This window comes from Saccopteryx leptura, chromosome 2, assembly GCF_036850995.1.
Source record: "Saccopteryx leptura isolate mSacLep1 chromosome 2, mSacLep1_pri_phased_curated, whole genome shotgun sequence".
Lineage (NCBI taxonomy): Eukaryota > Metazoa > Chordata > Mammalia > Chiroptera > Emballonuridae > Saccopteryx > Saccopteryx leptura.
In genome coordinates this window covers 48386295-48410531 of record NC_089504.1, presented here as the reverse complement: position 1 = coordinate 48410531, position 24237 = coordinate 48386295, and the positions used below count along the sequence as shown (strand labels likewise).

The window sequence follows — 24237 nt, the reverse complement described above, 5'->3', positions numbered from 1 at the left end:
TCTGTTCATTGGCCCGAACTATGGACGGCTCCCGGCCCCCACGTGGGCTACAGCCCGGCCGGCTCCACCCCTCTGCTTCCCATTTGTCAGCAGTGAAATGATGGGCAGTAACACAGAACGGCGATTAATGTTCAGCAATTTCTGATTGGTTGCTGGAGACGCCTAATACGCCGCGGGTTGGGCGGGGCGCTTTTAGAGCACCCCAGAGCTGTCGCGTGGCGGGCCGGTGATTGTAGTCAATCTGGCCAAATCCTCAGCCGCGGTCGCCAGGGGCGCACTACATCTCCCGGGATGCTCCGCGGTCCCTCCACGGACGGTTGTGAATATGTATCAGAATGTTAATGATTAGCTGATGCTAAATTTGGTCAAAGAAGTCACCTACACAGAGCGTGTTGTTAGAGCTGTTCTGAGCGGGTGTTTGGGCTGTTGGCTGCTGTCTTCCCACTCTCTCACACACTTGTATATTATTTTGAGGTGGTGTTCGCAGAGTTTGAAAGGAGAGAGAATTAAAAAAAAAAAGCCGCAAGCGTTTCACTCTTATTTTTATAATCCCCTTCAATTTGGGGTTAAAAAAAACAGGAAGGAAGAAAAATAAGGAAATGAGATGTGGTAAAAGAAGCTAAAAGGTGCCTTTTAAAAGATCGTTGCTGTGAAGTGAAAAAAATCTCCAGAGAAACCAAAAAGCACCGCCGAGACCTCTTCCGAACCAAAGGAGTTTGTGTTTGCTTTTAGGAAAGAAGAGAGAAAGATCATTCATTCGGAGGAATAACAACCAATTAAAAGACAAATAAAAAAAGTTTGGAGTGGGACGGCGAGCGAGCGAGCGAGCGGGCGGCGCTGCCGGCGGGTGTTGGGGAGCGGAGCTCGCACTTTCCCGGCTCGGGTGAGCAGCGCGGCTGCGGCACCGGGTTCGGCGGTCGCGCCTTGGCGGAGCGAACGTCGGAGCGTTGCCGCGAGAGACGCGCGCCGGACAATGCCCGCGGCGGGCCAGTGACACCCGCGGGGAATGCGGAGCGGCCCGGCCGCCGGCACCCAGCCGCCGCCGCCGCGCATTCTTGCCGTCCACATTACGCGAGACCCGGCGGGGGCCGGGACCGCCCGAGCCGCCCCTCGGACCGGCCGGCCGCAGCCGCCGCCTCCTCCTCCGGGCCATTAAAGCCAATGAGCCGCGCGCCTCTGCCTAGCGCAGCCAACTAAATCGGTTTGGATGATTCGCGACCTGAGCAAGATGTACCCGCAGACCAGACACCCGGTGAGTGCGGGCGGCGGGGACTCGGGCTCGCGGGGCGCCGGGGGACTCCCCGCGTCCCCTCAGCGCGCGGAGTTGTGTCTTTGGCCCCAGGGGCGTGGAGGGCGGCTCGAACCCTGCGACCCGCTCGGGGACCCCCACCTCCACCCGCACCCCCCACCCCCAGGCGCGGTGGCACTCTCGGAGAGGGGGTGCGGAGAGGCAATTGAGTTGTAGCCATTTTCTTATTGTTGTCTTTGAAGCTCCTAGAAGCTGTGCCGAGCCGTTTGTCGTCCCCGCGCCGCGACTCCTCGGGGGGTGGGGTGGGGGGGTAAGCGATGAAGGCGGCGCGACTCGGCGCTGGGGCGGAGAGGGCGCCCTCCGCGGCGGCGCGGCTGGTCCGGTGGCGGCTTGGGAGTGCAGGGCGCCGGCCCTTTGCGCCGCGGGCCCCGGGGACGAGCGAGCGAGCCAGCCGTCCAGCCGGACGTGGTTGTCTCGTCCTCCTTTCCTCGCACCTGGCTGCGGCCCGACGCCATGGCGCGAATCCCCCCGACGGGCCAGTTTCGATTCCGGGTGGGGAGAGGGAGTGGGTTGGGTGCGCCGGCCCTTGGGCGAGGGAGGGACGCAGTTGGCGAGGGAGGGGAGCGGGGTCTCGAACCTGCCGGTTCCGGGGTGGGGAAGAGGGCGCAGGGGCCCGAGGCACCCGAAACCAGCCCCTTCTGGGCTGTGTGACGAAGTGGGGGTGGCGGGAGAGTTCTCATCGCTCTTTGCTTGCTGCGCGATGCCCTCCCCCCCCCCCCCCCCACGCCAGCGCCGCGTGGTATGTTTTCTCCATCTCCCTACCCCGCCTGTGATGTGGGCTAATTAAATATTTTATTGTTGTTCTTTAGGCACCGCATCAGCCTGCTCAACCCTTTAAATTTACAATTTCCGAGTCCTGTGATCGGATTAAGGAAGAGTTTCAGTTTTTACAGGCTCAATACCACAGGTAACGATATTGACTTTAGCTGATCCTTCTGTTTGCTTAGCTCTTGTCCCCCCTTCCCCCCAAACACACAAACACCCCCCTCCCCTTTTAGCCACTACAAAGGTATTATGATCATTTTTCCTGTGGGCAGAAAGGGCAAGTCAAAGCCTTTTTTATTAGGCAGGTGTAAAGAAATTAAGCATTCCTCTCTTCCCGTAAATTAAAAAAAAGGGGGGGCAGAACAATCGAAACGGGGGAGACTTGGAAAACGTTGAAGCCAAACTTTGGATATTGATTCATTGTGGCCGGGAGAAGGGAAGGTTGGGAACGTTCTGGGCCCTTTTGACTTCCTCGGTCTTTTATTACTCCGGGCTTGATTCCTTCTCACTTCTTTCTGCCATTCTACTGAAATACCATGAGCTGTGAGCGATTTCATTACTTTTATGCTGAAAAAATTTTTTTTGATTTAGAAACGATCGGTAGGCGTAGAGTGCTTTTGCAATATTTTTCTTTCACTGGCTTTTTAATGACGTGTAGTTCTTCTTTCATAAATGCAAGAACCAAAGCAAGCCACTGAACCCAGTCCACACTTTGCCCCTGGGTGGTGGTATTCAACTTGTCTCTGTTTTGGAGGGAAAAAATAAGACATCATTCATAAGACATACTTGATTCATGTTTTCATTAATCTTTTAGTGGAACATTAAAAAAAAAAACTCCCATGTGACATTTTGGGGTACTAATTTGTGATTGGATATGTGGACATTATTGATTTTTTCTTGTTCTTTTTTAGTAAATTTAGTGACTGTTCAAGTCTGGCTGAGGTTTGGAATTAAATTGGCTGGAGGATTTTGTTTTTTTGTTTTTATTTTCTTAAACAGAAACAGCACGTTTGATTTGCATTGAAAAGCAAGTCCAGGCTGCTTCCAGTCACTCCTTTCTCTCCTACCGCTCCTTGAAAAATGAGGGTGGTATTTAAGATAGTTGACTGGGTGTTTTGTAGGTGATGCTAGAGGAGAGAATGTGTATTTACATTTAAAGGATGTTAATTCAAGATCTGTGTTGTACTTAGATTGCTTTATGTCTTGAACAGCCTGAAGCTAGAATGTGAGAAACTGGCCAGTGAGAAGACCGAGATGCAGCGGCATTATGTCATGGTAAGAAACCGGTCATAGACTCTGTTAATTTGGGGGGTACTAAAAGCAAGAATACCTTCAGGTTGCTACAGGCTGCAGGATAGTTCACAGTCACAGTGTCAGTGCAGTTGAGGTTGTGGGATTGTGACCATGAGCAACCTGTAATTCCAGGATATTGCAACTTGTCTCTGACAACCAGCTTTGATTTGAATTTTCAAAAAGTTCAGCTGCATGGGGTATAATTTTCTGTGCTTTGTTTTTACAGATTGAAACAAAACAAAACCTCATTTAGGTTTTGTTTAGAGTCACAAGCAAAATGTTTTTGTGTTAGTGGTTTTCTTTGTTGTTTTATTGCCTCTGCTCCAAACAATTTCAACCAGTTTTTCTGGAAACTGTTAAAATTTTAATGCGTTTTATTTCTTTTAAAAAATAATGGATAGCAAAAGACATGAGACCCCTTATCAAATTTCCCTCCATTCTTTGTGATACTAGTGCATGTGTATTTGTGTGTTGTGTATTTTCGGTTTCTATAGTGTTACTTTGGTTTGAGGAGTGTTGTCGTCCCCTGTATAACTGAATTTCTGTAATGCTGGTTATACTACGTTCAAAAAATTCCAATCTGCTTTTTCAAAAGTATGACCAAGTACATTTTAATGCTTGTTCATAAAGGCTCCAGGAGTAATTCATTTCCTGTCAAGCTTTTTTCCTTTGAATGTATGAACATTAGCAGCACACTACATCTGAGAAACTGAACTCTGGAGTAGCATCACCTTCTTGAACAGTTCTTTCAAAGCATCTGCATTTGTGAGAGACACATTTTTGCCATTAACTTTCCAGTCTTGCCTAGGAATTAGAGTCTTTATAGAACCAAATTTTCACCAGACCCTTTTCATTCACCTGCTTGTGATGTCTAAAGACTACAGGAAATGTGTAGAATGCTCTGCTTTGAACTTGATTTTCTTAGTTTTTGTGAGTTATTCTCTTAGAGTCTGTGTCTTAAGGTGACTTTTAGTTTATTAGGCTTAAGGTAGTGGTGGAATGTTCTTCATTAAACAGCATAGATATTATGGATATTTTGGTTTAGGTGTGGCTTTTATGTTTGTTTTAAACATATTTGGGGGCATTTTGAACAAACAACGGAGATTGATGAAAGGCACAAAGTTAATTGCTTTTCCTTCTTTGACAGTATTATGAGATGTCCTATGGGTTGAATATAGAAATGCACAAACAGGTGAGTTATTTATTTCTTAATAACCATTTTAAATGACAGTTTAGAAAGAAAATGATATGTTTTGTAGTTTTCTGCATTTTTCTATGGCTACATGTGTTTTTAAAAGACTGTACTGGTGAGAATGCTATTTTTTCAGGTGTGGTTTTCTCATCTTTTTTGTATATAACCTTAATTTTAATTATTTTTAAAAATGTGGTTTAAAATGTCTGAGTGCATGTTCAACTATGTACACTTTCAAAACCAGGATGCTAAATTTTAAAATAGCTCTATTTTTTTTTTTTTTGAAAGAGTTAATTTATGTATTTCAGGCATTGCAAACTTGTTTTATAAAAGAGCTTTTCTTGGAAAATATTAAAAAAGGAAAACTAAATTGTGTGGAGCCTTCATTGGCTGGGTGCAAAAGAATGGAGAGGGTGAGCTGGGAGGATCAGAATGAAATCTGTGGTGGCAAAGGAAATTGATGTAAAATCCTTGTACTGGTCCCCCGGAGGCTATTTAGTTGGATCTTACTAGAAACTGGAACTGTTAGTTTCAAAATTTGTACAGAGTAAATGAACCTGATAGGAGGATATGATAAGGTTCAACACTGGGCCTTGAAATCTATTAATTAGTTCAGCCAAAGTAAAGAAAAGGAAAAAGATAATCATTAGTTATAGAGCATTGAGAAGTATGATTCAGACAGCTGGGTTTTTGTTTTGTTTTGTTTTTTTTGTAGGAGACTGAATAAAATGGTTTAAGTTTCCTAAATAGAAAAATAGCATATACATAAAAATCATTGTTTGGCAATAATAATTCCTCTAGGAGACATTTACTTTTAGTGATCACCCTTCAGGTCTGTCTCAACCATTTCAGAGTAGGTGTATATGTGTTTACCTGCTGGGGAAAGACGTGGGAAGACTTAATGCTTCCCATCTCTCATTATACTCATGGTGGATGTCATTATTTTCCAAGTTTAAAAAATATGAAATGATTACATATTACTAGGCTTTATGGATTCATTTTTGGATATAGTTAATTATCATATACTTCGAATATACTCAATAGAGCTTTAAAAGATGAATGTTAATAAAAGTGATCAGATAAGCAGTATTTGAAAAAGTTGAGGAAAAAATGAGTTGTTTCTTACACTGAAGAGTTTTTATTTCAGATACCTTTTTTCCTTTATACGCTATTTGGGTATGTCAGTATTAGTTTACTCTGTATTAAAATTAAGCTCTTATTTTGGCATCTTTGCCATTTCTGTTTAGGTTAGCAATGTAAATATCTCCCGCTTAAACAGAATCCATCAAGCTTATGGATGGGCTGCCCTTAACTCTACCTTACAGGAATAAATTACATGAGAGATACTGTTTGTTAATTATCCTCATTACATGTCATTTTAGGTCTGGATCTTGTACTTGTCTTTTTTTTTTTTTTTCCCTCATCCCACCTCCCAAGATTAATTGGTACCTTTTTAAAGATTGGAGCAGATGATTAATGTCCCTTTATTTCTCCTCCTGTATCTTATTTACCATAGCCAGTTAGCATCCAGTTCTCTTATCATTTACAGGAGTCAGTATCCCAGAGTTAATAGTATTTGGCTGCATATATTTTTTTGGTTGGGGAGGCTATATTGGAGGTCCCTTAATTTTACACATTTTATACCTTTGTAATTCTGTCATCTTCTTGTCCATCTGGCTTCAAATGCCATCTATTTAGAACTGAGAATAGAATACATTTTCCCTTTTTTTCTCTTGCATTTAAATTCAATCATATCAAGAATCCTGAGGGCAGTTTATCACATTATGAAATACAGACAGCCCTGCAAACCACCTACTTATTATATTTTCTTTCTTTTCCCCCTTAAGCGCAGAGGCATATCTGTCTTTATTTGTTTTCCTAGGCAGACAGCCTTGGTTCCTCTTGGCCTCTCTTCCAGATGCACTCGCTGGATGCCCTCGTAATGGAAAGCAGCAATAATGCAGGGAAGTTGCCCTGCAGCATAATTGGGCCTAGTTCTCAAGATCGGGTTAGGCTTATTCACTTATTAGATTTGTGTCTCTGAAGGGTTCAAGAGTAGGAGTCCCCGGAGTCCTTGGAAGTACCCTAGTAATTGGTGGCCCTGATATTTGAAACCTTTGTGTATTTTTTTTGGTTAACGCTCCTGTTCTTCTTGGCTGCTGCCAGCCACAGAGTATTTATTTTTAGAGAAATTTTTCACTGCAACAGAAAATGATGGCTGTGATGGAGTCATGACTCTGTGACTTAGCAAATTGATAAAAGGGTAAAAGCACAGAGCAGTGCCAAACAGGGTCCGGGGCCTGGCGGTGTAGCCCCTCCCCTTTCTGTAAGATGCTCATAGTCAGTCACCCTGTGTTGATTCTGATAGAGGACTATAAAGTGAAACCTATGGGGAATTTGTCATTCTGAAATGAAAGCTAATGTAATTAGTACCAATTAAAGTACATTTAGTAAATTGGATTTAATCTTAATTAAGCCTGCATAATGTTGCCAATTTTTAACAATTATGTTTGAGAACATAATTAATTTAAATTTTGGTAACTGAGTAAATAGCATTAGTCTGGTAGAATTAGTTGAATTTTTTTTTTTAAAGGGGAACTCGATGACATGACATGGAATTAGAGCATAAAATATGAATCTGATTTCTGGTCATCTTTAGTAGGATTGATAGAGCTGAGCAGATGAAGTTGGAAAAACACCAGAAAAGTGCGACAGTGGTGTTCTAGGCTGTAATGTGAATTCATGCTTCACCGTTATCTTTTAAGTTCTAGTGTGAAAGTGAAGGTGACAAATGGACCATGGTTAACAGGGCACATATTTTATTGTGGTCCCTTCATAGTGGAATTTTTGAAAATGAAAGTACACAGGCCTTGATTTCTAAGGATTGTGGAGATTCTGTGTTTCGTTTGGATGGGGCAGTTGACCTACCGTTTTGTTGTTACTTGTTTTTGCTGATTATTGTTCTTTATAAATACAGTGTGTCTTCTAAATGGGTCAGTGACCGTGGGCAGAACAGGGTGATGCATGCAGTTGATAACATTGCTAAACATGGCTTGCGCCCAACCTTCACCTGTAATGCTGTAATTACAGAATACTGCCCTGATTTAATCTGACAGCAGCAGTTACCACTCTAAAGTGAATATTGGATGCAGATTAGGAAAAATAGGTAAAATGCGAATTTACTCTCTAGGAACTGTAAATGGAGATAAGCATACCATATTTTGAGAACCATCTTGTAACTTCCTCATATTTAATGTTATGTAATCTGAAGCTCTCTTTGCTTCTAAAAAATTTAGCTTAATACTTGAATTTTAGAAATTGGAACATTTTAGAAATCTGCAACACTTAGAACCTAAAAGAAGTACCACCTATTTACATATATATGTGTGCGTGTGTATAAATGAATATGTGTGTATGCATGTATATGTATGTGTGTGTGTGTATATATATATATATATATATATATATATATATATAATTACTCTTTTAAAATCAGAGCAAGAAAACTCCTGTTTCACTCCAAGCCATGTAAATTTTATTATGCAATTTGGAATACAACCATTTGAGTGCTGCTAAAATATTAATTGAATAGAAATGAAAGGGTCTTGCCAACTGATAGGATATCATAATCGTAGCCTCTCTGGTCGATGGTAAATGATGATAAATGACATTAGGAACCTTTTAGCAAACTGTAATAACTACGAGGAGGGAAGCAGTATGGATTTGCATTATATCTGATACCCTCTAGTACCAAGTGGATTGCCAATACTGCTTGTTTAGCATTTTCTAAGGGCAATAGGATATTGATTTCTGACTTACAAGGAACAGCTCTATTTTCACCATTGAAAAGTATTGCAGGTTGTTAAGAAGAAATTGACTTGAAGAGGCCGACTGCTGCCCATCATGGAGCAAATAAAGCAAAACTGCCGAAGCATGGTGGAGTAGCGAGACGGGCCCTCAGCAATTTGTTGCTATTAATTTACCATGCTCGACAGCAAATCAATCGGCATCTACTTCATCTGCTGGAGAAAATGCTGTCCAGGGCAGATAAAAGGCTCGGCATGGTAAAGAGAATAGACTGGATTGGCCAAAAGGAAGCTGCAGTTAATGTGTAAATAAGTGAAATCAAGGCCACAGTTGCAGAGGAAGTTGTTGTTAATTAGGTTGGTGCTTTTTCGTGAACTATTTTTGAAAGCAGCTGAGGATTTGGAGAGATTTATTGAAGTAGAAGTAATATACGACTGGCATGACATTCCAGCCTTGAGTGTACTTGATTCTAGGGTGCAGTAAATTTATTTGGGGACAGTGCTTGCAATGGTGGTCAGTTTGTTTAAAGTTCTGTTTGGACTAGATTTTCCTTAAGAAAACTTTTCTTTTGAGCATTACTAATTTCTTGCCCATCTTCTGTCTTGGATTGTATATGCTTAGATTGGGAGGAGTAGATGCCAGAGTAGGTGCTTGAGAATGTAAACAAAAATATGCCTGTTTTCTTTTGCAATGACTAATTCGTGTTTTTTAGAAATGGATGTGATTAAACTCTTGTATACTATGAAAGTGAACTGTTAGAGCTCAGGTGTTTTATCTGAAGTTAAATAATAAGCCAGTGACAATTCTGCTGGAGAGATCTTTCTTTCGCTGTAGAAACATTAGGAAGTAATCTGGAGGAGCTGACTAGGGTGGACATGGCTAGATTAGGAAATCCCAGAGAGGTTATAAGTGAAATTTTGATGACTGTGCAAAAAAAACTCCAGCTACATTTTAGGTGACCATGCTACATGTGTGATGGGGGATTATTTGTGTTTTTATTTGTTTTTCATTAAGATTTAAAGCCATCTTTTCTAATTTCAGATTACTCATACCTTGGTAGTATTCCACAATTAAATAATCAAATGGAGGTCATAGGTGGTATTTTTTTCTCTCTCTGCTGCTCTGATTTGGACATTTGGGGGTTAGGGAGACAACTTCAGCCCTGTTTAGTAAATCTAGATATATGTAGATTTTGCATTATATTTTTTTACAATACTGTGAGAGGATCTAGCATTAGGACAATTGATTCAATAAGATAGTGCCTTGGGCAGGAACCAGTGAGCTGTTGTTTTATTTGTCCCAGGGCCTACGAGAGGAGCAGATGTGGAGAAAATTTCACTGGTCAGGGTCTGTGCGTAATTAGCAGTTCTCTGGATGGCATTGGTTTCCTCCCTTTTTCTTTTTGCATGTTGGGTTCTTCATTTTCTCTTTTGAGTTTTCATAGGATGTCTGACGATGGTTCACCTACAGCAGTAATTGTGGAATGCAATTGGAATTTCTTTTTAATGGAAGTTAATGTTTATTGCCATATATGTGTGTGTGTGTGTGTGTGTGTGTGTGTATGGCACATGCTTACCACTGATCTGGGCACATTGCCAAAATTTTTTAATTCTCATAATGATTATAAGAAAGGGATATGTCCAATCAAAGGATGATTAAACAGAATCAGATCTGCATAAGGTAATAGAGTTATTAGGTTGTAGATTCAGGACTCTAAGATGAATTTACCTGGGAGGATATCTCCTAAAAGAGTTCTGTGCTGGGTTGGAGAGTCAGCCCCAGTTCATTCCTGGAATGGGGAGTCTCAGGAAGGCTGGGATGGTCTTTGGGTTTGTCTTTGAATCACTGAACTTCAGGTTCATAACCAGAACTCCTGGGGTGGTGGGGCATTCTCTGCAGCGCTGCCTAGATAGAGTTAGGGTCTGAGAGCTGGGCCTGGACTCTCCCCACAGACTGTTTTAATGGCTAAGACGGCAGGGGGTTGCTTTCTTTGGAGTCTCACACAAATGGAGCACAGAACTGTTGCTTATCAAGATCTGGTGTGCTTCCTCCCTGGGCAACCTATTTCTCATTTGTTTACAAACTTGCTCTTCCATTTAACTTTTATCTTTTCCTTGTGGCTTCTAAAACTGCCTGAAGACAAGGGGCTGTTTGTTAATCACCATCTTGTGGGTTTTTGAAGGGGAAAGCTGGGAGGGGAAAATGTGATGTTTTGTGGCCTCTTTGTAGTTTGAAAGAGGTTCTTAGATGCAGGAAATCACACGCAACTCAAACTTTCAAACTTTTAAATGAAGGCAAATGTTTTGCTTTTACTGTTAAAAGATTTTCTTTGCAGTATTCAAACAAAGGGCTACTCCCTCTCACTGCCCCTTGTTCCCTACTGGATATTGTTTGTTTTATTTATTTTTTGTTTTGCTGGCCAAAGTTCTTTGTATCCTAAGTAATATTCCTTTAAGCTAGGTTGAACTAATGAACTGAGCATAAGGTGAGTCTTAGGGACTGTTGCAGCCTCAATGAGGTCGAGGTAACGCTTCATTTCTTCTTGAGAATTATCCTTTTTTGAATCTTCTTGAACAATAGAATAGGTGAAGTCAGTTGGGAGTTAAATGTTTAAAATGTGCACTGAAAAGCTAATTGTGTTTGTTTTTATTGAGAACATTTTTATTGCCTTTGATTTTACTGGTGGGTCTGGTTTATCGCTACAGTACAGCAATGGTACATTTGATGGCTGTGGAGCAAGTGAAAGGGATGTGATATTTAGAAGGTACTTTCCCTTGATGTCTCCCCACACTTCCGCTTAGAAAGCTCTAGCACTCCAGCCAGCAGTGGTAGCACATTCAGTGGCCTTGTGGCTGAGGTGTCATCTGTTTTGCAAGCGTGGCACTTGGAGAAGCAGGAGGGAACACATTTAGGTGTGGGCAACTGAGTATTTCCACTGATGATGTCAGTTTACAAGGCTTAAGACTTCTTGGAGTAAGTGCACTGCAAACAGTTCACGAAATGATTGTTCTACTTTAAGGGGCAAAGGCCTCAAAAGTTATAGTCAAAAGCAAAAATTGGAGTTGTTTTGACTTTGCCTTAGTAACAGCTGTTCGTGGTAGTTGTTTTATGTCTATAAAGAGGGATTAAGCTGGCATTCATCAATGCAAATCTGTATACCCTCACTGTTTTCATTGGACTTGACCCAGCGTTTATGCCAAGCTCTTGCTATTTCTCTACCATCCAGCCAAAACTTTCCTCAGAGAGCAGCAGTGTGTAACCTATACTTTACCCAGGGAGACAAAGATCAAGATGTGGATTTTCTTAGCTAGATTGTCAAAGGAGCAGAAGGGAAACACTTCCTGATGCCCCCTATGTCCTCTGTCCTCTGATGAGTGGCTAAGTGCATCGTCATTTTTGAGGATTTGGCCCACAAATACTGTAGAGTTTGTATTGTGAAGGGAGTGTCTACATTTCGTGGGGAGAAAGGTTGCTGTGCTGGCGCTGGACTCAGGCTCTGTCCACAGCTTTGCGGCCACAGTGTGCCTGGAGCTGGCCCGACCCAGGTCTGCAGCAGCTTAGGCGGTGAGGGGTTGAGCGAAGGAAGACTAGATTGACTTTCTGTTGTTTTAGCCAGCTTATTTCACTTATTATTCTCATTGGGATTCAGTTCTTATTTTCTGACTATGTATTCTGCTTCTGACGGTCTGTGGATTATTTTGGTGAAAGAATTTAAAAATGCAAGGAAATACATCTGGAGAGAATGGTGATCGTAGGAATTATGAGCTCTAGTACTCTTTCTTTACAGAGAGCTTAAGGCATTTCTTATGTTCTTCTTAATCTTCCTGATGTTCCTGTAAAGCAAGTAGCAAGCTTGGATTCCATGTATTTATTTAAATAGCTTCTGTCGGTGGAGTACCCGACAGTTTGCCAAGCATTGTCAATCCACTGGCCTTCTTGAACAGATGACACTGAGGCTTAAGGGCTTAGACTAGCCCAGTGTCACAGTATTGGAGGATCAGCATGCTGGCGCGCGGAGACCAGGGTTTTATGTAAGTCTGCAAACGGCCTGAGGTTGCTTAGCCAGTGTCCCTGACAGAAAGGGAAATAAGTTTCTTGATCACTGACCATACTGTTTCCAAACAGCAAATAGTGTTCTTGTTTCTATGATGTTCTTGACTCTGTGCAACATGAAAAGCAAGGGCAGTCTAGGAGGTGTTTGAGTATCTTTTCTAGCTAGAGATCTGATCTGTTTGTAAGTACAGAGTTTCTGTCTTCCCTCTACCTTTCAATGGCTGGGCCTTGCCCAAAGGGAGGCTAGGATCCACAATTTAAAATATGAAACCTAAATCCCCTTTTAGCAAAGCGCTTAATAAAGCTAGCTGTTCCTGCATTCCTAAAGTTAACTATTCAAACACACTGTACTAGATATGAACTTGTTTTCGGTCAGTCTCCCCTCTCCCCCTACAATGTAAACTTCATGGAAACAGGGATGTTGACTGTTCTCTGTTGTGTTCCTGGTTCCGAGAACTGTACCTGTCATACAGTAGTTGCTTAGAAAATATTTGACGAATGAGGGAATAGTTGCATTTGGATTGAGCCAGCTAAAAATATGCGATTTAATATTTTTAAAGGTATAAATAGGTTACAGGATAACAGGTACAGAGCTTCCATGTCTAGATAGGTCTGTGCTGCCTACTTGTTAAGTTTGTGGGAAAATGCCCGGCAGAAAGGGTAAGTAAAAGCAACTGAACTTGGTGTGCCTTTCAGGAGAGAGAGAGGCTAGTTGAAGTAGAATATATGTATTTTATCTCTTTTTTGAAAAATGCAAATGTGAATCCTTCCTAACTGAATTTAAAATTCATTTTGAACATCACTCTATCACTAGTCAGTGTGTACATGAAGAAGTCTTCTACTATTAATAGGTCACTGTGCATGTGGTTTGAGTGGTTGTGGGGAGAGATACTGATCTGAACTACACTGTGGTACGTTTAGCTAACTTTCCTCCAAATCGGTAAAAATGAAAACTTCTAGTTCTTTTCACGGGACAAGGAACTTTGAAGATATTTGTGTTTTTTATTAGTGAATATGGGATACTATTGTTGGAAGAGTAATAATCCATAACAGTAAGTGATTTTAGAGAGGTTATGGTGCAGGTAATATTTCACTTATTCTCACAACTTTATGAGATTACAGTATTATTATACTTCCATTTTATATATGAGGATGATGAGACAAAGAGCAATTAAATAACTTCTCTAGATTAGCTAGCCAATAAAATAGGTCTTGCATTTGACTTCATTTCAGCTTACTGGTATGATAGATTTTCTGCTGTATTCTAAGTGCTATATTTGGAATACTGTGTACTGTCAACATATACTCTCTACTCTACCTCTCCCATAACACTCGATTGAGTCAGGACATTCAGATTCTAGTTCTGACCTTGCAGGTAACCAGCTGTGTGATATTGCTGAGTACCTTAAGTTCTCTGGACCACTTTAATCAACTTAAAATTAAGAGTGTAAGTAGATGCTGAGATCTCTTTTAGCTCCTTAGGTCTAAGATGATTGTTTGGTTTTAGTTTTTCTATGACCCAATGAACAGAGGTTGAGACTTCTTATCACTGTTTAGTCTCAAAAAGTCTCTTTTAACATGTTTTCAGAGGTTTTATTTTTTAAGTCCAAAATTAACCTAATAAAGCTATAAGCAGGAATGGATATCTATATATTATACATACAGGGGGTCCTCGGGTTATGTCAGTCTTGACATAAGATGTTTCGAGTTTGAGGCTCACTGCCGTAAAAACGTAAAAAAATTGAGGTGTGAGTGTTCTGGCTTATGCTGTTAGCGTCGTACTTATGGACTATGTGGGCAGACTAGTTTGGTTGCGCGCAGTGGAAGAATACGTAGTAATGTGGCTATGAGTGAGGGAGTTGGCACCCTCCAGAACGCTTGCTTACGCCATTTTGGACTGTTGAAAGTGCAAGTGTTCCATTTGTGTTAGCTAGGGTGTGTTTCAACTTACACCACAATTTGGGTTACATCACTGTCACAGGAACGGAACTGGGTCTTAACCTGAAGACACTCTGTGTAGTACTTTATATTTTATCTTTACAGAGTAGAGCAAAAGTATGGCCACAATTGGTTAGAATTCACTGGTTCTCTTAGAGCCAGCATTCAGGATCAAGTAATGTTGATGTAGAACTAGAGCAGTTATTATAAACATGTAATAAAAAGCATTTATATTATTGTTCTTTTAAAGTGACCAGTTTTTATTTATGCTTTCACTTTGGCATATATTAGACAATTTAGTCATACAACTTCTGAAATTATATGAATTATAATGTAATCCAGTAATTTTCTCCCAAAGCGTTGAAGGGGATATGTAGTAGTTTATTACCTGTTGTTTGACTTGCTCCTGGGATTACACTTCTAGAATCCAATGTATGTGTCAGTTTCTCTAACTAAGGTTTGCCTTGTCGCACTTGGAGGAAAGTAGCATGTCTGTAAACTGGCTTACAGTGAGCTTGATATCTTAAGTCCTGAGGATTTTTGCATTGTCTCATCAATATCTTTTACTTAGGGCCTGAGCAGGCGGTTGCGCAGTGGGTAGAGTTGGACTGGGACTCGGAGGACCCAGGTTCGAAACCCCGAGGTCGCCTGCTTGAGTGGAGGCTTGCTGGCTTGAGCGCAGGATCATGGACATGACCCCATGGTCACTCGCTTAAGCCCAAAGTCACTGGTTTGAGGAGGGGGTCACTTGCTATGTGGTAGGCTCTCCCCCCCCCCCCCCACCCCCTGTCAAGGCACATAAGAGAAAGCAGTCAATGAGCTGCAATGAAGAATTGATGCTTCTCATCTCTCTCCCTTCCTGCCTGTTTGTCACTCTCTGTCTCACGCATGCACATACACGCACGCGTGCGCTCACACACACACACACACACACACACACACACACACTTGCATAAAGATCTTTTACTTAGGGAAGATTTGGACTTTTCGACTTGTTTATAAGTTAATATTGGGTAAATAAAAAAGAAGGGGAAAATGTGTAATCTTGGACTTTTTGAGCTGATGAATCAAGGACTCAGTAGAGATTAGTTTTCTTCACTAAAATAGAACTTCCAAAGGGAAGAGTGTGTTTTCTTACTAGCACCTAAAGCAGTGTTTGGTGGAGCAAATGAATGAATCAGTGCTGTAACAACGGAAGGAGTGGTTTAATTTTTCGTTTCTCTTTATTTCCTGTAGCACTCTACATTTGAGTGTCTACCATCTATGTATAAGCTTTGGTCTGAGCCCTTCAACTTTGTGATGAGCAAAAAGGCCTCAGTAGGCCGTCCAGGGTTAGCAGTTTTCATTGCAGTCCGCCACAGGTTCTAGAGCTGGCAGTGAGCATTTTAAAATTTAGGATTGGATTTATTTCTAGATAATGAAGGGTATATTTCAGCTCTTCATATGATTTAAAAATGACCAGCATTAGCAAAAGATGAGTTCCTAATTTCATTACTAGACGCTAGAGGCATGCCAGTTCAGTAAGTTAAAGTTTAGAATTAATTTTATATATGATGAAATACTAATATTTTTTTAAGAATCTTACTTTGATCAGTAGACAGCTAACCCCCCGCCCCCAATGTTTCCATACCAGTGTTTTATATAGAACCATGTGCTCTTTCACAGGTATGGCCACATGTTACCTGTCCTTCCCTGGGTTTAGCATATCAGAGACTACATGTAGTTAACAGATTTTTCCATATGTGTATCTTTGGTGACTATTAATAACAGTAGCATCCATTGAGTACACCTGTGTACCAGGTGATGATGCATTAAGTACTTCAGATGTGTTACTTTGTGTAATTCATAGCCCTTTGAGGAAAGGATTTGGTTGTCACTATTATGTATGGAAACTAAGGTGAAGAGAAGTTGAGAGATTTGCCCAGGGCTTTACAGCTAGTATGTTGCTGAATGGGGGGATTCGTTCCTACCTGAGTGATCTGATTTCTGAGTACATGTTGCAAACCATTGGCAATACCTGCCTCCTAAGTGACCATTTTAATATGGTAAGCTTGTTTTGTTTTTGTCTTTTAAATGTATCTAGTCTGCTGTGTTCTGTACATGGTGAGCTTAAGTGTTAGAAATAATAGTGGGTCTCCCTTAGGTGTCTGATTGTATCAGAAAAATGCTTTTTGAATTCTCAGATCAGCGAGTTTTTTTGCTGCCAGTCCTTTCTGAGAAGTGTGGTGTGGTGGGGGAGCGGTCCTCTCATAAACTACCATGGGCCCCAGCACCCTGTGTAGCCCGTCCTGCTCTGACAGCTTTGCCGGCCACACAAGGGGGAGGGACACTTTTTTTTTTAATAAGTGGAAATACCTTTTTCTTAAGATTCAGTTTTTAATTTGCAAAAAAATTTATTTTCTGCTTCAGGACTTTTTGAGTAGAAATATGGGGAGTAGTTTTTCAGTCAGGGTTCCAGAGCTATAGAGCCATGCACATGGCTATGAATTGGTTAGTTATTCCAGGTTGGGGAAAAATAGGTTTTTGTTTTGTTTTTGTTTTATTTCTGGTGAACAGGTACGCTGGGTTAGTCAACCAGTTGGTTCATCTTTTTTTTTTTAATTTTTTTGTATTTTTCTGAAGCTGGAAACGGGGAGGCAGTCAGACAGACTCCCGCATGTGCCTTTTTCTGCAGAGAAGAGTCCTTAGCACTCACTGACCCAGTGAAGGAAACCAGGAACCAAACAGAGGAGTTTGGGAACTAGAGCATGGTCTCAAACCGAGGTAGTTGCTTTCTCCCAAGGACATTTGGCACTGTCTGCAGATATTTTTGGTTGTCAACACCATGGAGGTGTTGCTGGCATCTACAGGGTAGAGGACAAGAATCAGTTTTGTCTGGCTTCTCTAGTTAATTATGTCATTTTGAGAGAACCTGTCAAACTGTACTTGTCATTTTAGGTTTTCTCTTCCCTTATGATGGTGAGCAGAGTAATATGATGGCAATAGATTCTTATCTCAAGTTTAGAATGAGGGTGTTCTATATCCATCATTTTCCTAAAGAAGGGAAGGTTATAGACTTTCTCTTTTTAAAGATTTTTATTGATTTTAATTTATTGTATTTACATAGATTGAAGTATCCCACCAAATATATCTCCATCCCCACCCCTGTGTTCCCCTTAACACTTTTGTTGCCCCTGCACCCCAACGCCTTCCCCTCTTCCCTCCAGGATTTGCTGTCCTGCTCTCTATAACACTGTTATGTATATATAATTTCTCTAATCTCTTTCCCTTCTCTGATCCCACCCTCTCCTCCCCTTTCCCTCTGATTGCTTTCCTTCTGGTTCCTTTTATCCCACCTCTGCCTCTATTCCGTTCCTCAGTTCACATTGTACATTAGATTCCTCAAATGAGTGAGGTCATATGATATTTTTCTTTCTCTGGCTGGCTTATTTCTGTTAGCATAATATAGTCTCCAGGTCCATCCATGTTGTTGCAAAAGGTAAGATTTCCTTCTTCCTCATGTCTGCGTAGTATTCCATAGTATATATGTACCACAGCTTTTTAATCCACTCGTCCTCTGATGGACACTTGGGCTGTTTCCAGATCTTGGCTATTGTAAACAATGCTGGAATAAGCATGGTGGTACAGTTCATCTTTTGAATCAGTGATTTGGTATTCTTAAGATATATTCCTAAAAGTAGGATAGCTGGGTCAAAGGGCAGTTCCATTTTCAATTTTTGAGGAATCTTCATACTGTTTTCCACTGTGGCTGCACCAGTCTGCATTCCCACCAGAGTGCAGGAGGGTTCCCTTTTCTCTACACCCTCACCAGCACTTACTATGTGTTGTTTTGTTAATGAGTGCCATTTAGGTGTGAGGTGGTATCTCATTGTGATTTTAATTTGCATTTCTCTAATGATTAGTGATATTGAACATTTTTTAATATGCTTATTGGTTGGCTGTATGTTCTCTTTGGAGAAGTGTCTATTAATTTCTTTTGCACATTTTTTGATTGGATTGCTTATCTTCCTGGTGTTGAGTTTTAGAAGTTCTTTATAAATTTTGGTTATTAACCTCTTATCAGATGTATTGTCGAATATGTTCTCCCATTGTGTGGTTTGGCTTTTTATTTTGTTCATATTGTCTTTAGCTGTGCAGAAGCTGTTTTAGTTTGATATAGTTTCATTTGTTAATCCTGTCCTTTATTTCATTTGCCCGTGGAGATAAATCAGCATGGAAGACTTCCAAGCTCCTTTTATGAGGCGAACATAATCCTCATTCCAAAACCAGGCAAAGACTCTGCAAAGAAAGAAGACTATATAGGCCAATATCCCTGATGAACTTAGATGCTAAAATTCTCAACAAAATATTAGCAAACCGGATCCAGCAATACATGAAAAAAATCATACATCATGAACAAGTGGGACTTATTCTGAGGAGGCAAGGCTGGTACAATATTCACAAATCAATCAATGTGATTCATCACATAAACAAAAAGGAGAAAAATCACATGATAATTTCAATAGTTGCAGAGAAAGCATTTGATAAAGTCCAGCACCCATTCATGATCAAAACTCTCAGCAAAGTGGGAATACAGGGAACATACCTCAACATGATGAAGGCCATCTATGACAAACCCACAGCCAACATTATACTCAATGGGAAAAAATTAAAAGCAATCCCCTTAAGATCAGGAACAAGGCAGGGGTGCCCCCTTTCACAACTCTTATTCAACATAGTTCTGGAAGTCCTGGCCACAGCAATCAGACAAGAAGAAGAAATAAAAGGCATCCAAATTGGAAAAGAAGAGGTAAAACTATCATTTGCTGATGACATAATACTGTACATAGAAAACCCTAAAGTCTCAGTCAAAAAAAAACTACTGGACCTGATAAATATCAGCAAGGTGGCAGGATATAAAATTAATATTCAGAAATCAGAGGCATTTTTATGTACCAACAATGAACTGTCTGAAAGAGAAATTAAGGTAACAATCCCCTTCACTATTGCAACAAAAAAATAAAGTACCTAGCATTAAATTTAAGTAAAGTACCAAGGAGGTTAAAGACTTGTACTTGGAAAATTATAAAACATTGATTAAAGAAATCAAGGAAGATACAAACAAGTGGAAGCATGTACCGTGTTCATGTTTAGGAAGAATAAACATCATGAAAATGTCTATATTACCCAAAACAATCTATAAATTCATGGCAATTCCTATTAAAATACCAATGGCATACTTCAAAGATATAGAACAAATTTTCCAAATATTTATATGGTACCAGAAAGAACATGAATATCCTCAGCAATCTTGAAAAAGAAGACTAAAGTGGGAGGTATCACACTTCCTGATACCAGGTTATACTACAAGGCCATTGTACTCAAAACAGCCTGGTACTGGCATAAGAATAGGCATATAGATCATGGAACAGAACAGAGAACCCAGAAATAAACCCACACCTTTATGGACAATTGATATTTGACAGAGGAGGTAAGAGTATACAGTGAAGTAAAGACAGTCTCTTTAACAAATGGTGTTGGGAAAATTGGACAGGTACTTGCAAAATAATGAAACTAGACCACCAACTTACACCATTCACAAAAATAAACTCAAAATGGATAAATGACTTAAATGTAAGTAGTGAAACCATAATCATCTTGGAAGAAAACAGGTAGTAAGATCTCCGACATCTCTCGCAGCAGTGTGTTTGCTGACTTTTTCATTGTAACTATTGGACTAGCAGAAATTTCTTGTTTGAAGTGTCCTATTTGGCCTAGTTATCCATTGAGGGCCTCTGAATTAGTTTTCTTCTCTAAGTAATGTGTTTTTCAAGTGTTGTTCTTCATTAGCCTTTCCTTGTTAGTGCTGAATGCTTGTAGTAGTTATTTCAGCCAATTTCCTGACACCCGTCTGGTTAGTACAAAGATATATATGATAGACTGGGCAACCTGAGAATTCAACATGACACCTTGGTCTGCTCTGTCTCAGCTGAGGGATCATGGCAGATCTTGCTGCAGAAAGCTCCTTCTGCTCTTTCACGTAGCTTTAGGGTTAGGTCAAGTGCAAGTGCTTGTCTTTTTGGCATCTGTAATAAACAAAATGGAGCTTTGGATTTTCTAAGTAGCCTTTGAATTAGAGCATGTGTTTATTTATTTTTGAATGTGTGGGCTCTGATCAGTGAACCTCAGTTTTACTTGGGCTTGCTAACCTCCCTCCCCTCAAATATTCTGTTGTGCTGTGCTGTGAATGTGGGTAATTATTTTTAAAGCTTTTGATTTTTTTTGGGATATAGAACTTTTCTGGAGTGTGGCTTATTACCTCTAAGTATGTCTGCCTTGGTTAACCTCAAAAAATATTATAGTTCACCTAAAGTGGCCAATAAAAAGTATGGTGGTAATTCCACAGTTACTTGCTTGAACATTTTTTTGGCTAAGTTTGGGAAGACAAAATGCTTGTTTGGGCTTCTCAATGGAGAAATTGTGTCATGCAAAATTCCAGCAAGCCCTTCCTTTATATAAGTTTCAGGAATGTGGAGATGACAGCTCTACTTCTTTGTAAGCCTTTTTCTTACATTCGTCAGATTTAGGAGAGGCTGGGTCAGGCATTGTGCATTTATGTACAAAATCTTTCTTTTTAATATTGCAGCTCATTTCCAAATGCTTGATACGGCTGGCCTAAGACGGAGACCCATATTTAGAAACTAACTGTTAAGATTTCCTTATAATCTAAACAAGAACTCGGGATATTTTGCATCAGTTTAGGATGCATACAGAAAAAATACTTGGTGAGATCTTTGTTGGATTTGGTTTGTGAGGTGGTATTCATGCCAGCTTCGCAGGTTAGATTTATAAATTCCAACGTTTCTTTGATTTTCCATTTGGGGGCATGCTTTTGTCATGTTGTTTGTGGCATACCCCAAAAGTTAACTTTCTTTTTATTTTTTTATTTTTTATTTATTCATTTTAGAGAGGAGAGGGAGAGACAGAGAGAGAGAGAAGGGGGGAGGAGCTGGAAGCATCAACTCCCATATGTGCCTTGACCAGGCAGGCCCAGGGTTTTGAACCAGCGACCTCAGCATTTCCAGGTCGATGCTTTATCCACTGCGCCACCACAGGTCAGGCAAAAAGTTAACTTTCTAAATGAAAATATTTAGCTTCTCAAACTGATGCCTAGAACTAGACCTAGAAAGATTAAAAAGATTATAACCTAAAGACTTAAACCTAAAAAATAACGTAATTCTCATGAGGTTTTTGTATTCTTTCTTTTCTTTTCTTTTTTTTTAACAGGGACAGAGAGAGGGATAGACAGGGACAGACAGACAGGAACGGAGAGAATTGAGAAGCATCAATCATCAGTTTTTCGTTGCGAGACCTCATTGATTGCTTTCTCATATGTGCCTTGACTGTGGGCCTTCAGCAGACTGAGTTACCCCTTGCTTGAGCCAGCGATCTTGGGTCCAAGCTGGTGAGCTTTGGCTCAAACCAGATGAACCAGCGCTCAAGCTGGTGACCTCGGGGTCTCGAACCTTGGTCCTCCGCATCCCATTCCGACGCCTTATCCACTGTGCCACTGCTTGGCCAGGCGGTTTTTTATTCTTCATTGAGAGAGTTACTTGGTTTGAGAGAGTAGTGTTGGGCACCTCAGGTGGAAGGCAAAGGCTATGATGGCTTTTAATCATTCATTCAACAAATGCTACTTGACCTAATAGTATGTGCGGGGCATTTTGAGGGCTAGGGAGTTATGAGATCTAGAACACTTGCCTCTATCAAGACTTTTTTTTTATGACATTTGGACCAGTGTGAACAGTACAAGGCATTGTGTAGTGATGACACTGTTGTAACATAGACAAAAGAGGAGAAGTCTTTCTGGTCTAAGAATGATTAAGGATGCTATTATGGAGGATGTAGGGACACTTTAGTGGGACCTTAGAGCAGGGGATCACTTAGGCAGGAAGAAAGGAAAGGGGAAGGTTCTAGGTGGAAGCCACCAAGGAAGGAAAATGCTGTGCGTTTCCAGGCTATGGTTAGCATTTTCAACATGGTTGGAAGATATAGAAGAGAGTGGTTAAGAAGGTAGTTTTGGGATGCCTTACATATAATAGGCCTTGAATGCTGGTTCTAGTACATGGACTATTGCAAGAAAGCAAAGGGAAGATTAATCAGATATAGGGAAGGAGCATGTCATTTGCTTTATTCTCAGCAGCTAGCATAAGGCCTGACAGCAAATTTTCAATAAATGTTAGAGAGGGATAGGGATGGGCAGGTGACACGTGGCTGGAAAGGAGGAACCCAAGTGACCCAGCCGCTCATTGGATGGTGTGGAAATGCATAAGAGAAACGCCTAACAGCGATCTCTCCAGACTGACAGAATCATAGTAGCATTAATAGAGAAAGAGACCTTGGAGAGGGAAACTTGGTTTTGATAATGTTGGGGGGGTGAGGTGCCTAGGGAGGAGAGCATGATAGGAGGAGGAGGGAGCGAGCGTGAATTGGTTGTTTCTCTCGCTTTCATGTCTTCATATCAGCACCTTCCCTTCCTCTCCTGGCAAATCTGTACTCCTGCCAAGAACTTCTAGGATTCTTTTTTAGCAAGACCTATATTTGTATCTTTGTTCCATACCCAGACCACAGTGGACACTGCCAGGCAGCCCTTCGTGGGTGTTGGAGCTTTGTGTCAGTCAGTATACGAGAGAGAGTGTCTCTTCATTTTGCTTTATTATTTGCCATTACCTTTATATAGATGTAATAGTGGGAGTTTGCAAATTATCTCATTTTTCTTTACTTTTTTCTTTTCAAGTTTTATTTTAGTGTTAAAAATAGACACACAATCCTCTAAATTATTTGTCAGCTATGGAAACTCTTTGCTTTAGGCATTCCTTCTGTGTTACTATTTTTTTTAAATATCATTTGGCCAGGAAATGTGAATAAGTCAGTGATTGCTTATCCTTTTGTGTAAACATGAGGCTGAGAAATCACTACTATATTTTGAAAGAAATAATTATTTTTCTTGTTTATTATGTGAACTAAATACTGAAATGACAATGGTTGTTTTAGTCAATGTGAATTATATGTGTGTGGTTAATTTTCTTTCTTTTTTCCTAATGTGAGGCATTTAAAACTGTAATTTTAACCTTCCTCCTCTTTAGACACCAGTTTTAAGCTGCTGTAGTTGAGTAAGAACAGCAGTGATAGTAAGGAAAGTTAAGTAAACATGAAATTAAAAAGGCTGTAAGAGTACATTTTGGTAAACCAAAATAGTGCTTGGTGGCATGAAGCCACAGATCCATTCCAAAAAAAAAAAAATGCGGAAATGTGGTTTTGCTGTCTGTCATGCAGTCTGTTTCAACTGTCAGAAACATACGTTGCTTTATGGGGTATTTTTTTCAAGTCTGACCGCAGCTTTTAATTTCCTCCACTCCACCACACCTCCCACCACATGCCCATGTATCTAGTGCTAATTTATGGGCAATTTAAATGTAATGACATAATCATTAACCACCAAAAGGATCAGCAGTTGTGGCAAAAGTTTCTCATCTTAGGTGAACTAAGTATCACCTTTCTGCTTTTGGAAACGTATAATCAGAACACAGTTGATTGTCCTTATTTTTTGTTTTGTTTTGTTGTTTTTGGGGTTTTTTTTTTTTTTTTTTGACTTTTTAAATTGAGATTTTTATTTTCATTTTTTTTTTTTGTTGTATTCTTCTGAAGTGAGAAGCAGGGAGGCAAAGAGACAGACTCCTGCTTGTGCCGACCGGGATCCACCTGGCATACCTTCTTGGGGATGATGCTCTGCCTACCTGGAGCGTTGCTCTGTTGCAACCGGAGCCATTCTAGTGCCTGAGTCGGAGGCCATAGAGCCATCTTCAGCATCCAGGCCAACTTTGCTCCAACTGAGGCTTGA

The 24237-nt window shown here is 40.6% G+C and overlaps 1 protein-coding gene across 10 annotated transcripts in view; it reads left to right on the top strand.

Moving 5' to 3' along the window:
• Nucleotides 1-383: 383 nt before the first annotated feature.
• Nucleotides 384-24237, top strand: part of LOC136394585 (transducin-like enhancer protein 4) — a 151895-nt gene continuing 128041 nt past the window's right edge. For 6 of the 10 annotated variants that reach the window (XM_066367939.1, XM_066367938.1, XM_066367942.1 and 3 more), the window contains exons 1-4: nt 384-1252; nt 2119-2216; nt 3286-3349; nt 4515-4559. In XM_066367939.1, the coding sequence (XP_066224036.1) occupies nt 1208-1252; nt 2119-2216; nt 3286-3349; nt 4515-4559 (252 nt within the window). In that variant the 5' untranslated portion in view covers nt 384-1207. Of the gene's footprint in view, nt 1253-1641; nt 1802-2118; nt 2217-3285; nt 3350-4514; nt 4560-24237 lie in introns of those variants that run through there. The other 4 variants (XM_066367940.1, XM_066367943.1, XM_066367937.1 and 1 more) reach the window with 2 other exon arrangements.